Source organism: Perna viridis, chromosome 1, assembly GCF_037379345.1.
Source record: "Perna viridis isolate PV_CMFRI_1.1 ecotype Kerala chromosome 1, ASM3737934v1, whole genome shotgun sequence".
NCBI lineage: Eukaryota > Metazoa > Mollusca > Bivalvia > Mytilida > Mytilidae > Perna > Perna viridis.
Genome location: NC_142445.1, coordinates 28,104,050 through 28,119,931, shown reverse-complemented (window position 1 = coordinate 28,119,931; position 15,882 = coordinate 28,104,050). Strand labels below are relative to the sequence as shown.

The 15,882-nt window shown below is 31.5% G+C and overlaps 1 protein-coding gene across 1 annotated transcript in view; it reads left to right on the top strand.

The window, feature by feature from the left end:
• Positions 1 to 2,526: 2,526 nt before the first annotated feature.
• Positions 2,527 to 15,882, top strand: part of LOC148628057 (nischarin-like) — a 32,944-nt gene continuing 19,588 nt past the window's right edge. The window contains exons 1-8 of the mRNA XM_088584118.1: positions 2,527 to 2,726; positions 4,196 to 4,279; positions 5,502 to 5,684; positions 6,423 to 6,471; positions 8,364 to 8,459; positions 12,601 to 12,668; positions 13,217 to 13,312; positions 15,056 to 15,151. Coding sequence (XP_088440244.1) covers positions 2,652 to 2,726; positions 4,196 to 4,279; positions 5,502 to 5,684; positions 6,423 to 6,471; positions 8,364 to 8,459; positions 12,601 to 12,668; positions 13,217 to 13,312; positions 15,056 to 15,151 — 747 coding nt within the window. The 5' untranslated portion in view covers positions 2,527 to 2,651. The remainder of the gene's footprint in view (positions 2,727 to 4,195; positions 4,280 to 5,501; positions 5,685 to 6,422; positions 6,472 to 8,363; positions 8,460 to 12,600; positions 12,669 to 13,216; positions 13,313 to 15,055; positions 15,152 to 15,882) is intronic.

The window sequence follows — 15,882 nt, the reverse complement described above, 5'->3', positions numbered from 1 at the left end:
GGGTACCAGTAGCAAAAGGGGCGGATGGGCGAGAGTCGGGAGTGGAGGCCGCGTGAGGGTGTCTATTTTAGGCGATACAAATCTCGGCCATAGTTTGGCGGACTGATTAAAAGACAACGAATATAATAAAAAATGAATGTCTGTTTACGGTTACACTGATTGAAAATTTAGATAGGCAGGTAGGCAAAACTATTTATTAAATCTTCTTGAAATTATTTTATGTATAAACCGTAATAGAATTCGAAAGATTCATAGACTCACAATGCTTAGCCAAAATCATGACAATTCGCGACTTTTATGGTTAAAAATGGTTTATAGAATAGGTTAAGACAGGCAGAAGAAGTAATATATGTACGGTAACCTTAAACAGACATATTTTTGCATAATACAACCTCGTCTATGATCCATCTTGTAATATTCCATTAATATTCCATTCAATGGACGATATCCGTAACAGTAAAACAAATCTAGCAAATTAGAGACCCCTCCAAAGTGTATGCACACTCCATCAACTGGTAAGAAATGCCGATTTAGTATTGAATTTCTTATAAATGACCATATTCAACGTATATTCCTTCTCCCATATCTGCACTGAGAATTGTACTCCTAGTCTGCACACGCGATATTTAGATTTTTGCGTCTAGTGACGGCTTTAAAATTCCAATTTTGTTTTGTTGAGTTGTTTTTTGTTTTGTTTTGTTTTGTTTTGTTTAAGATCGTTCAAATGGACTCAATAAAAGTTAAATGAATTATTACTGAATGAGGGAAATGAATGAGAATTAAACATTTTTTAATGTTTGCACTGACCACCCACCCTGAACCTTTGATATATTCGACCTTTTATGGAACGCTTTTACCACCAGAAATACAATGTAACATATGCTTGATAATCACAGAGTTCCCTGAAATATTAGCTTGTTCAGATAACTACCTCATTTTTTTAACCAAGACCTAAAGGTTGACTTTCCTGTGTCCGTACCGCCTCGATTTTGTATCCCCGGTATCCACGTATCCATACCCACAAATGTGTGTCTGTACACAGTGAATAATGTCCTAGATTTTAACTTAAGGTACTTAAAGTGACACTTCAGTTTTTCACACCTTTTATCGCCCAAGCCGTCCAAATGGCGGTCGAATTCGACTGAATGGGTGTAATTCTCCCCGTGATTTATTATCGAGCGTTCTGTCTTGTCAGTTTGAAAAATCGGAGATCGATAAATAAAAATAACAGAATTTTTTTGCATGTCTCCTAAGTATGATGGAGCATAATTATACGGAAGCCGATAACGGCCACGCATTTTTTTGGGTTTTTCCTGAAAATTCAAGATACGATAATAACTTGTAAATTCTAGAAATTTTGTTGAATTTTCAAGTTATTATCTTGTATTTTTAAGGAAAAAAAAACGTAAAAAATAAAAAAAAAAAGTGCTTGGCCGTTTTCGGCTCCCGCACAATTAACCCCGACAAAATAAAATAATAAAATATAAAAAAAAAAACAAAAAGAAAAAAATGTCGCCAGACAAAGTGTGTTTTTTAAGAACCTACAAACATTTACATTCACACAGAATTTTTTTTTTTTAAGATACCATAATACCAGAACATAACAAAAAAAAAAAAAAAAACAAAAAAACAAAACAAAAAACAAAAAGCCAAAAAAAAAAAAAAGATATGAAATAAAGCATGAATAATTACATCTTTTTTATGCAATTCTTTTGTTGGGTTTGTCGAGTTCGAGAAATCGGAGATCGATCGATGAACCAAAGATTATTTTATTGAGAGCATGTTGGTACTTTGTACTGTGAAATCCCAGAAGTTCGAGCCATCCGTGTACAAGAGAGTACAAATCGACTATTTTAAAAAAGGAATCAGATAAAGGCTCTACGTCATTTCCATTTTTTCCCTATATGATCGATTACTATATGTCTCGATTTTAATATGTATTGAAGCCTAACACCGACGAAGGCCGTAAGGGCGGATATTTTGGACTCACTTTCTGTGTTTTGATACGTTTTATTGATATTTTATAAGTACGTAATCCCATTTTGCTTTTTAAATGTGGCTATTTTTCACTTATTTATTATTTTCGTTTCCGCTTTCTTCAATATTTGTCTTTGATTTCGAGACTCTGACAAATGTAGATATATTAATGTATTAGATGGTGGTATTAAAACTTGCTAAACAACTTTGTCATTAAATAAAATTTACTATATAAAGCACATAAAATGAATCTTACCAACGCGTTCTAAATTCGGCAATACAGATTATTTTCTTTTCCAGACACACAGTGGCGGACCGGTAGTAGGTATTGCCGGGAGGAACACCTCTTTTGGGTTTTTTTGGTTAATTCCTCGCAAAAAAAATGAGTAAATGGTAGCCTGGAAATCCCTTTTCAAATCTCTGGATCCATGCCTGACAAAGTAAAAATGAAATATGAAGCTTTTAAGCCAGTGCCAAATCAGGCTGATATTTGTAGCTGATGGCGGGATACTTATCCGGTACGTTATGCTACCTTATCTTTTTGCATTTGCATTGGTGTTCAGTTGTACCAGAGGAACAGGAAGTAGGACCAGAAATTTTAATTTGTGTTTATTTTTACTATTTCGACTTTGACAATGCTGTGAGATCGATCCACACAGCTGAAAACAAAAAGTATGGCACAGTTTGGAAGAGAACTTGATACTGCATCGATAAAAATTATATCATCGGAAATTGTTGATAAACACACTGTACGTTAACACTTACATTTTGCCTATACATGTACTACTACACTAAATCATGAATTACTTCCACAATAAACTCGATGAAATCTTATACTGCATGAAATTTACTGACAGTAACCTATCAATTTTAGGTTATAACTGACCTAATTTACACAGCTTAGGGTAGATTGCGACCCTAAATTGCAATGTAACCAGTGAGTGTGACAATATCCATATTTACTCCTGAGAGTTGTCCTTCAGAGGATCAAGCCCAAGATGACAGTCCAGAGACAACCAATTAAGATTGTTCATCTTGCCAAGAAAATGCACAGGCTGTTTACTACCAACTGCAACCCATGTATGCTGTTAAGACTGCCAGACTTCCCCTTCTCAAGAATCTTCAAAATAGCCTGAACCACACTTACATGTACATGTACACTAGCTAACAAAACTGCTTGTTTTATTTTTTTAAGTTTGGTGCATGTGCCTTCTGTAACTGGAGATTGTGATTCAGCTAATATAGTTTTACTTTTCATTGCTGACTATCAAAGAATCCTTGTTGACAGCCCTGTGCCAAACTGAATCAGCTAAAATGAGTATAAGATTAATATTTTAGCCATGTCATTTAATTGGCTACATGTATTTGAATCTGCTACCTGCTACAAGCCTACAACTCAGGAATGCTGTTCTTCTACAACTGATTAATTTTAAATAATTAAGCAGGGTGTGGCCTGAAGTTAATTCCACTGTGGCTTCTGTTAAACAACTTGAAAGATCTCCATATTTTTGTGCAGTATACAGTGTACAATGTACAGAACATGTACATGTAAAGTGTAGCATCTCGGCATCAAGACTCTAAAATGGCCTGGGGAGATCACTGCATGTTCAGTTGTATTATTGATAAACTTGTACAGTGCATTGAACTAAATATTTCAATGTTTCTTTGATAATGCGCATTATGTACATGTACATGTAGAATTAACTATGAATAAACAAATTTTTAATCAGTTTTCTGAATTTCAGGATTTTCAATTATTAGAGAAATTTTAAAGTTGCAGATTCTACATTGATGTATTAAAATAATTTGTACTTTCAATTTGTTTTATTTGACTATAAATAATGACATTACAATATATCTTCAACACAAAGCTCAATATACAATGATACATTTGTACATGTATGCAGCAATATTCATCTTCACACTATATAATTTAAACTAATACACTCATGACTGTATATCTGACAACCACATGTATAACTCACGAAATTACAAGTACGTGTACATGCACCAATTGATGTCTAAATGTGTAATTTTACATGTTCATGCATTGACTGTTATGAACTACTTTTTAAATTAGCTTTTAAATTGCAAATTGTTGTTAAGCAACCTGGAGGCCATCCGGGTTTTTTTTTTTCAGATAATACTGATAATACAACCTGAAAACTTTTACTTTTACAGAAACATGCATTAAATATGGTTTTTTTCTTCTTCTTAGGAATATTTGATAGAAGTGACTGTTGGAGCCTACACTTGGACTGTAAAGCATAGATACAGTGATTTCCATGAACTTCATGAAAAAGTAAGACATTCAACAAATTACTCATTCAAATACATGTGTGTACATGTGCAATGTAGTTGTCAATATAATTATTGTTATACAATTTCATTATTGAGTTGTATGATAAAGTATTGAGAGAAATGCCTATTGCCTATTGTTACCATAACAGTTTAATGATCACAAAAATCAGCTAATGTGGAGCAACACATGCAGTTATTATGTATGCAGTTGTCTCATTATATTTGTAAAAAAATATAAGTACAGAAAATTGAAATGCAATTTATATTTTAAACAGATAATAAGATTTTTATGTTTATAATGTAATAGCTTATTTGAATGTTTTAAGGTTTTCACATATTCTTTTTTGTATTAAATGGAATGACCACCTTTGCATTAAGTTAGGCTCTTATGATAAATCCTACCCATGTAAACAAAAATAAATAACCTTTAATGCAAAATGCGCTTTTATATAATGCTCAAGGCTATGCAAAGTTTGAAATCTTTGAAATATAAGTGGATAGTCATCTTGCAGAACTCTCCTGTCTGAACGAAGATCATAAGCAGACTTTATTGATTTTTACAGATAGCTTCCGATTGGCTTGTGACGTCACTAAGTCGGTTTGGTTCTTGTACAAGTACTGCAAATAATATGTAAACAAATAATATTCCGTACATATTTCTACAATCCTGTTTATCTAATCACAAAAACATTTTGTCTTGTCAAGCTTATAATTACTCAAATGATAAGAGAGAAATATACTAAAAAATTTTTGACAGGCAACACAAACATTCCTCGGAAGTAGCCATTAGAATTTCCTCAGACATACTCTATAGCTGCAAATCCCGTTGTTCGTCAAAGTCGTCTGACATTTGCTTACATGTTGTGCCTCAATCTCTTCTTCTGATTATTTTGGGTTGAAAATTCATATTTATAAATTGTGATTAATTAGTTAAGATGAGGAAATTATTTTGTTTCAGTATAATTTTCATGAATATTTAACTGGTTAGTTTCGATACTTAAGACTTCCACAATGACAAAATCTTCTCCTTTAACAAAAATTATATCAGATATACAAATATTTTAAAATAAAGAGATATACAAAATATACATGTACATGTATGTTGTTTTCTATTTCATCAACTAAATATGAAATGATGACTTTATTTTAGGAAAGATTTGCTCACAAAAAATCTTTCAATATATTGGTACTCTCTGTTGACAATATTTTGTTTATTATTGCAGCTGATATCACAGTGTAAGATTGACAAATCTTTACTACCACCAAAGAAATTGTTTGGTAACCAGAATGAAAACTTCATCAAGAAAAGACAGACAGAGTTGGAGATTTACCTGCAAACAGTTTTGTTCTATATGGCACATAAGATTGCCTCCCCTTTAGCTGCCTTCCTTGATTTCCACAATTATGTAAGTAAAACTAATTTATATATATTATATTCCGGATAACTGATATTCGACAGTTCTAACATCGTTGGGAATTTTTCAGACCTTTCTATACGTTTACATATTTTCCTTGTATCAATATACATGTAGTTTACCTATATCAACAAACAATGATCAGACACATGGAGTGCCATAAATTTAGCAGTCCTGCAGTGACATACAGTACACTACAGCTTACATGGATTTTAATTTTTTCCATGCATATACATGTAATAAAAAACACACTAACATTCCTGAAATTAAAACACACCAGTTTATAGAAATGTGACATTCTAAAATAAAAGTTGCAAATAAAAAAAACTCATCATGAATAAAAAACTATGCAATATTCTAAATGTTTGATCATAGAATGTAGATATGCTTATCACAAATCAAAATTCAGAGTCCAGCAGTTCTGGAGATATGCTCTAAATTCAGAAATTATTGTAATGTATTTATCAGAGATCTGTGAATCATGTGAATTGATTGTTTTTGCAGTAATTTTAAAGTGGCATTGAATTTTTAGCATAATGTTTCTTACAGAAATTCACCTTTATTTGCAACTATTCACAACCATACAAATGTTTATGAGGTGCATAGTGATAAAAAAATTTAAAAAATGTTTGATAGGTCTGTTCCTTCATAATGACACCTTCTAATTCTTTGTAATGTTGACGTAATACACAATTTGTACGGTGTATTTGAATGCATGTAATTTTTTAGGAGATTCATGGAGTAACACAGAGTATGGCAGAAGATCTTTATAACAAAGGTTTGATGTATAATGTGCTCTGTAAAACTATTTATTTGTGATAAACCATTAGGATTGGATACAATTCCCCTTGGGGGATGTTCTACAGTTCCACAAATGTAACACACATTTTTAACATGCATGTACATTGTTGAATGAAATTTACATGTGCCAGCTGATGCCTGCCCTGTGGTGTGGGGTTTCTTCGTTCTTCATTGAAAGTCTTTTGATGACCCTGAACTGATATTTTTCATTCCGGTGGGGTTGTTGTCTCTTTGACATTTTCAACATTTCCATTCTCATATATTTTTATATATTTAAAGTTAAACTGCCAAAATACTGACAAAACTGCAATATCTAATGTAGAGCTGCATCATACATACATGTACTTGAGTGTTACCAAAAGATGAACAATGATTATTATGAAGGAATTGGTAGCTAGTTTTACATATCATTCAATCAGTCTTTCTCTGATGCTGGTATGGCGATAGTTCTCTTTCTCTATGCTAAAGCTTATGTAATTCTATAATCGTGCTTAGAAAAAATCACAAATTTGACAGTGTGGGCAGGTAGTTAAGGTCTAATGAAGAAAAATTGAGTGTTTGTTTGTCTTATATCAGGGAATGCTGAGTTACAGTAGAATGATGGGGGAAATGATTTATCTCCCTTTGATGATGAAATTGCAATGCATACATGTACCTCAAATTACCAAAATTTAGAAACTAGAAAAAATGTCATTTTTGCATTTCAGTTAACATTTTGATTAATAAGATTTCTTGGAAAGACCTTTATATTTTTTTTCTCCCTGATTCACTGAAATAGTATTGTGGGTTGAATTTGGTCATTTTTGTGTTTTAAGTATGAAAGAAAAGCTTTTTTTTAAAAAAAAATAAATTTGTCGAATCTTGATGTGTTGAACTCGGATTAGTCGAAATCTCGGATTACTCGAAATAATTACAAAGTCCCAGCAAAGCTCCCCTTACTCCAATACAATTTTACCTTGGATGACTCAACCTCGGGTGAATCGAAACCTCGGGTAACTCGAGGTAATCAGTCAGTCCCCTCGATAGGACTTCGAGGTTAATTAACCCTGATGTCTCGAAGTCAACTAATTAGTTGGAAAACTGATTGCTTTCTTACAAACCATGATCGAAGTGTGTTTTAACAACAATTAGCGTGGCTTCTAAACTTAATTTGTTGACACTCTTTATGGTTTGATTTGTTTATTTATTTAATTTAAAATTGTGCATGTTGTTAAAAGAAACGTATTTACATTAACAGTGATATCGGATATTTTGAAAATTTGAAATTTTTTTTTTTAAATACAGATGAATTGTAATGGTATCTGAATATTTAATGAAAAATCAAACAGACGATAGTAAGGGTATTTCAACGACTACATTCATTTCGCTAGTGAATTTGAAATGTTATCGTAATTTTGTAGAGCACATGGTTTGACGATACTCCTGATTGTGAATCAATCAAAGCAGCGTGTTATGAGCTATGACGTTTTTGATATAGAAAAAATGAAAAGGAAATTTCACTAAAACACTCGGTGCCGTTCAGTATTTCAAACATGATATACTATATACAAAAAAATATCTTCCGATATGAAACACATGACATTACGAAGTACCGTGTAAAGTGAAGCACATGTACATGTACAAGCACAACAAATGATGTGAATACAGAAACAATCATGGACCAAACTACTAGTATTTTCGGTTTACCCTCGACCTTGGATAACTTGAACATTTTTGCATGGTCCCTTCGACTTCGACTTAACGAGGTTCGACTGTACCTGAAAATAACAAATTTTAAGTTAATCATCATTTGAATAGAAGTATCACAGCCACCAAGCCCAATAGCTGGTTAACAATGTCCTGATGAAGTCAGTAATGTATGTATTACAGGTGACATATTGTTACAGTCTAAAGAGGTGTATACAGTATCACCATTACAGCTTCACAGTCTGACAGAAAGATTAAAGTTACCTGAACCTACCTGTGGTAATAGTTACTTGTATTTTTATTGATGTTTCTTTTTGAAGTATGAATGATTATTTGCATGTGAAAAACCAGCTGAAGCACTTTTATCTTCATTGAATCATAGACTTGGCTACAGTATTTTTGTTTAGTTAATCAACTAGTTATATCTGCTCATCAGAATTTAATACATTGTGAGGATATGATAATGTCTTCTGAAATTTCATTTTTTGTATGCATGATATTTGTTTTCTAGTTGTCTAAGGGAATTATTATTACCTGTAGATACTTTTTAAATACTTCTTTTCTTTTGATTTGTATGTTTTTAGTTAGAGGTATGTAATTTTTTTTAATGGCTTGCATCCTCTCTCCATTGCTTCACACTCTTTCATCCTATCATCCAAGTTTGTCTGGTTAGATTGGTGGAGATAATATTTTTTCTTAAATTTATTTTATTTTACCTGTGTGCACCTGAATTTACTGCAGATATTCAAAAATAAATTGGTTTAAGGGTTTGACTACCAAATAATATATTTTACTATAAAGATAGCAGTGTTTTATCAAATGTTCCCAGTGTAATAAATTTCGATAATTCACACTTTAAAATAAATTTGGTAATTTCACTCACAGACTTTCTCCTGCCAAAACGTCACAACATAGATATCAATCCGCCAATCACAGAAATTAAAATTCATGTTGAAAATATCAATGAATTATTAAGAAAATCTTTATAATAAATAGGATAATCAATTGGTTAGCGTGAATAACCAAAAAATGATCGCTTGTGCCAAGAACGCTTGAGGATTTAACTTGTGCGTGGATCAAGTTCCGCACACTTGTTAAATCTAGGCGTTCTTCGGCACTCTTGATAATATTTTGGTTATTCACTCTTTCCAATCAATTATCCAATTTTTATTGGACCTTAATTATATCTTGACCAAATAATTTACTTGCACATTGAGGGGAAATACTAAGTGATGAAATAAAATCTCAGTGTCATTGTCTGTTAATGAAAATAATTTGGAAAATTCTGTCATAATTGAAAAAAACAGTAAATTCTGTGACACACATTTTTGATAAAACGAGTTTGATTGCTTCATTCATTCCCTGACTTTAGTTCTGTTTTAGAGAGTAGATAGAAAGTGTGAATGATCTAATTTGATATGTGGTATTTGGAATATTATTTTTTACACACATTTCTCAACCTCTAGGGGACACATAGTGATCTGTTAGTTCGTTGGTTTGTCATACACACTTTTGATTTCTAGAAGACAAATAGAGAAATGCTCTACAAAATCTTGTTCAATTTTTATCTCAATGCTTTTGACTACAGAAACAATGACAGTTTGATATTTGTGTGCACTGTTTTTACTATTTAAGATTTTTCAGGGATGAAAGTTTCTGCGGATCCATGGATTTCCACTTTTTTTGGACGATTTTGGTCATATTTTTTTAGATCAGTGTAAATCGTTGAGAAAATTTTAGGGGGGAATGTTTTGCTCAGTTAGCCCATTCAAAATGCTTGTTTGTGTCTCTGATTAAATAGAAATCATCCAGAAAGTTATGTCAGTAAAATGGACCTGTGTTCTGGATGAATTTCGGCATATTTTATTTGAACATTCCTTTTGTAAACATTGTAAACTGGTTCCATAGTGGATACCCTTATCAGATTCTGGTAACGACTGAATCATGAACCAGTCCGGACTGGTGTAAAAACAGAAATTGTTGTCTTTAGGTGATAGGGTTATTCGTAAAAAGGAACCAGTTGACATTGTTCTTTGTGGGTCAACAATCTTTCCGAAAAAGGACAGACTTCAAGTGAAGGAGATCGATTTTTGTCTTGATCTCCAAGTTCTTTGATTTGATAATTATAAATTGTGTAAGAATAAAAAAAAATCAGTAGTTTGCATTTTTTTTCAAATAAATGCAAAATACTGGAAACCATACTCAGGCCATGCCAAAAATAGGTTAAAAAACCTGAAATCTCAGGATTTTCCAGGGCTGCGCACTTGGACCCTGCTTGGGGGCTTAAGGCAGCCCCCAAACCCAGGCCAGATCTTCAGATTTTGTCAACAGAAGTCACTTTCATCTCTGATTTATGCACTTTTTTTATTTAAAAATGAAATTTTGGTATATTGTCAGATCAAACTTACCTAGTTCTCTTTGTTTAAAGTTTTCATTTTAATTTTTTATCTTTACTTTTGCCTTTGAAATTTTTTTCAGATTATTAAGTGTCAGTCTTCGAAAGAATCAGGCATAGGGTGAAACATTGTATGAAAAAAAACACCATTTTGAAAGTTTAATTTGACTATTTGCACCATCAGAATCTAGGAAAAAAAAGATTTTTTAAATCATGTTGGTAAATTGAGTTATAGTTTCATTCAAATGCACTGAAAATGAACATTAAAAGGGCAGATAACTTTGTCAAAAGCTTCATTTTTCTAACATTCTATTGCAAAAATTCTGAGCATATCCTGCATTGCATAGATCAAATAATAATCTTTTCAAATAGATACTGCATTCATGAGCGAAATTATATTGTCACATCTGTGGGATTTTGACATGCATGTTTCTGATTTTTCCCATTTTGCCTAATTCTTACAAACACTTACACTTAAGTTGTTTATTAATTTTCTAATTCATCACAAATCTTCTTCCCTTGAGAAAATTAAATTACATAGAAACCAGCTCACATATAGAAGCTAGATGTATTGGTACCCACCAGATATACTTTCATATTTTGTTTTCGGAAAACTGTTACAATTAGGGTTGTTACTTGCTATATTAAAGTGGGAATAACTTTTATTTAGTAAAGTTCAACAACTTAGGGAAATATAATGCAGAATTTTTCTCTCAGGTTTTTGAAAACAACTAGTAAAAATGTCTATTTCCTTTACAATTATAATGCATTCAGTGTCAATGACATCTGAAATTAATTAGAAATTGTAATGACAAATTGTAAGTCCTAATCTAGACATCGATGAAGTTTTAGTAAATTCTATTTGAAAAATAACAATATTGACATTGTCTACATGTATGTAATCTATTACAAAAACTTCTCCCGTGTTAAATACAAAAGGGAGAAGTGAGCACAAACAAGGAGAAGTTTTGCCCATTTCTCCCTCTTGATTAGGCCTTTAAATTATATGTTAAATTAATTTTATGACATTCAAATCATAAGAAATATATTTATAGTGATGTCATAAGCAATGTACATTCTTCTATGTGAAATCGCATTTGAATGTTTTCTTATGTTAGCTTCGTTTGTAGTGTAAAGAGAGATTTCTTGCTTAAATTTTTATGCAAACTTTTTTTTATACAAAATTTACAGTAATAATGGTATCACACTGTTGTCATCATCATGCATAGACATGTGGTTTTCTGACAATAACTTAAGTACCGCTGTCTGAAATTATATCACCACATTTGGAAGACTTGATTTGTTTTTGTTGGTATTAATTAGAGACCAAAAAGAGAACTCTTTTTTCATGTGTCAGAATTTTAAATGTGATCAAATTTAGTGCTGTATTAATCTTTAGTGGTGTGTCCATAATTGCCCTTACTTTTCAGGGTTTGACCTCTGTAATCATATCAAGCTGCACCATTTGGAGCATTTAATCATTGATTGTCACATTCTTTGCATATGAAATATAGAGGTTTCAAAATGCTTTTATAGATTGATATTTTTGATAACTCACGAATTAGATATTTTACAATTACTTTTGGTAAATGATGATTACAATTTGATTCTGGTATACCAACTTTGACTTCAATCAAAACTATTTTATTTGATCTTTTTATCTAAGTTAGCACAAGGATTGTTTTCATAGAAAGCTCATATTGAATGATTTTTGGGTCAAATTAAATTTTACTAAGTTTCAAATCACAAAACAATCCTGAATTAAATTTATGATAAAGAAATACATATAAATGTGTATTTGTAAATTGTAGTTTTAGAAGTGTAAAAAATTGAATTTAGGTCATTGAAGCTTCTTATCAGCAAGGGAATAAATTTAATTTCACTTTTGATCAAGACAGTAATGCTTCATGCTGGATGTACATGTCAAAGTAGATCCAATTTTTTCCCTTAAGAAATGATGAACTAGTTAGAAGGCATTTATTGATGCAAAAAAAAATCAAATTGTTGTTATATTTTTTTCTTCAGATAGTGGAGACACAAAGAAAGATATTGGTCATATACTGGATTTTATCACAAGAGTCAAATGTTTGCAGGTAGAATTATCTAATTGTTATAGGATCATTGAATTATTGTCTTGCATCTGTTAAAAACTTTATCTGGTGAGAAGGTCTTATTACATTAAAGTACTTTTCAAGATAGAATCCATGCAGAGTGTTGTTTTTATCATAATGACCCATTTTTTGACTAACATAGTTTGTTATTGACATTTTTGTCTTTGTAATCTTCTCCCTAGAGAAGTGAGCACTAACATGGAGAAGTTTTTGCTACTTTCTTCCTTTAGATCAGGTCTTGTCAAACCAAAGAAATTTCATGCCAAAACTGCTATATTGTGAGCCACATCAACACACTTTGCCCTTATGTGCAATCTTTTGACATTTTTTCTCAAGTTATCAGTATTATCAATGTCAGTTACAAAAGCTAACTGAGACAGGGTTATTTCACACTTTTGCATTGTTAATTAAGATTTGTAAATCTGGTATAAAAACTCAAAAGTATACAATATCTTTTAATCATGACATTTCTTAAGCCACCACTGTTAAAACATTTGCCATTGTTGTCATGACCTTTGTATATTTTATAGGTTAAAGGTCAACAGGATCCAGTTGGAACCAGTAATATAAAGATGTCAAAATTGAAATTTGATTTAACATTATTCAAATCTTTAGAGTGTTTGGAGGTAAGCAATATTCAAACATAGTGGAACTATGTTAGAAAAAAAAGAAATGGTCTAAAATGTCATTACAGATTTTTGGGAAAAATACTTTTAGATAAGAATGGATTTATACCATTATGGTAATGTGTAGAAGAGAAGCACTTTTCGGATTTACATCTTGATCCCATTTTAAGCCATTTCTCGAATAGAGTAACACTATAAAGTGACCCTAATGTCAATTCCTTGGTCTGTCTGGCTGACCTTTGCATTTACCCTTCTGAGTTTTCCTATTTTTTTCATATTTTGAAACTTTCGAAGAAAGATGTTCAGGTAATTACAATTATCCATGATTACCAGACCATCTTTTTTTTTAGTTTTTTAAGTCTGTGGTTGCTTGCTCTTTTAAAAGTTTTATTTGCATTTTCTTTTGTTTTTGTATGTTTATTGTGTTCAGGGGTTGAAAATTCCTAAAGCCCGACGCCTGGGACTAAAAAAAATTGAACCTTGGACTTGCCGTTTTTCAATAAAATAAGTCAGTCGGGCATTGCAAATTAAAAAAAAAAAAAAGAAAAAAAAAGACTTTTTTTTGAAAGGTTTTGTTGTCATTATTTGTACTATTTTGTCTATCTATTCCCTGATCTATAAATAGTTATAACTTTATTTTTAGAATAGGTATTCACTAGATCAATCTATTGATTGGTCATTCTCGTGTCTGAATCAGACCTGTGCTTGATCATACACATTTTTTTTACATACTACAAATTTTATTAATCAAGCACTGGAATGATAAAGATCAAGCTTCGTTGATAAACTTTTGAGGAAAATATTGTTGCTCAATTACAATTTCATGGTTAAAAAAACACAGAAACGGAAAGCTGATTACAAGGCATCAGACCAGGATACGGAATCTATTGATACTGTGTCTTCTTCCCTGCAAACATAGAAATATATATACTTATGAAATAATTCATGGAGGGGGTAGATTTGTACTCATTTTAACATTGGTAGGGCATTTATATTTGATTATTTAACACTGAGCGACAGCAAGATGTTAAATTAGAATACAAATGCCAAACCCATTTTAAAATGAGTACAAATCTAACCCCGGAAGGAATTATTTCTTTTCTAAAATGACAAATATGGTAATTTTTGTGACAAAAAATTCCCTAGATGTAGCCGAAATAACGGCTATTCCGTTTAACCTCCCCCATATGGAAATTGGATTAAATTTGTATATTGATGTCATCGTATGTGTTAAATATGCATATTTATATAATTGATTTCAATTAGATAACCTCTCAGCCATTAAATCATAGCGTAAACTTTAATAAATGAGTGTATTGTCTTGAAGTGACAGCGAAAGAAAAGAGACAGTGCGCAGGTGCTAAAGGTGGAGTCATTTGACGATATGAAGACGTCATATTAGAAATAAGAATATCAGATAACAAAATTGCATTTAAATATCTTACGATTTGGACTTGGCAAAACATTGTTCGGGCTTTGTGTACAAAAGATGAAATAGTCCAGGGCTGAGGTCTTCCCATAAAAATTTTCAACCCCCTGTGCATTGTTTCTATCTAATTTTTCTTAGCTTTGTCTGTTTCATTGATTAAGTATTTTATCATTATTTTACCTTTCGTAGTTTGTTAATATAAATTAAGCCACTTTGGAAGTTTTCAAAGGGAGAGAATCCTACTTCATCAGTTGTTAGGGGAAAACACTGACATTTCATGAGCTTATTACTGTTTCCATATTTTTTGTTTACAGTTGGAGCATTGTGACCCATTTTTGATCCTTGGTTTAGAGACAGTTAAACAGTCTATAGAACATCTGTTTATAAGATACACATTAAATGCAATTAGGGTACGTATAAGTAGAAAAAAAAACATGATTTACTCTAATTAGCAGTCTTTGTAATAATCAAACTGAAGGTGATTCATGCATGTGAAAAAAAATGACTAATTTATTTTATGATGCTCATTCAGTAATATTTACAGACATAACTAGTTTTAGTTTGTTATTTGGTTGTTGCACTTTTGAGGTAAAAATTATATAGATTGTTTATATGGGTTTTTATATACAATCAATTACCTGTACCATAGGCAGTGTCTGAATAGTATATGGGTAGATACTTAAATTTGTTTACTTATATTAGTGACTTGTAATTTTAAAGACAAAAGTGTCAAAACTTGTTCATTTTAATAGGTCTGCATGTTACTCCAGTGTTCATGCCTTCATTGTTCAGGGCTAGCAGCTTTGCTCAGTGAACATTATTGATTGATCTTTAGAAAGTTCCTTAAAACATAACGAAAGTACAAATGTTTAATGTATATATGCAATGCATAGGAAAAAGTTTATATTTAATTTTTTAGAAGAAAGCTGATACTTCGATAAGTGAAGTGTTGATTTTTTAAGAACAGAAATATGATTTAAAAATAAAATGTGTATTATACATATTTGGCACATTTTGATAGATTGATTGATTAATTGTTGGGGTATAATGCCCGAGCAGCTCTATTTCTGCTATATTTAGGTGATGAACATGGAATTATGATGATGAGATGAAAAAATGGATGGTACACAGGGATAATAAG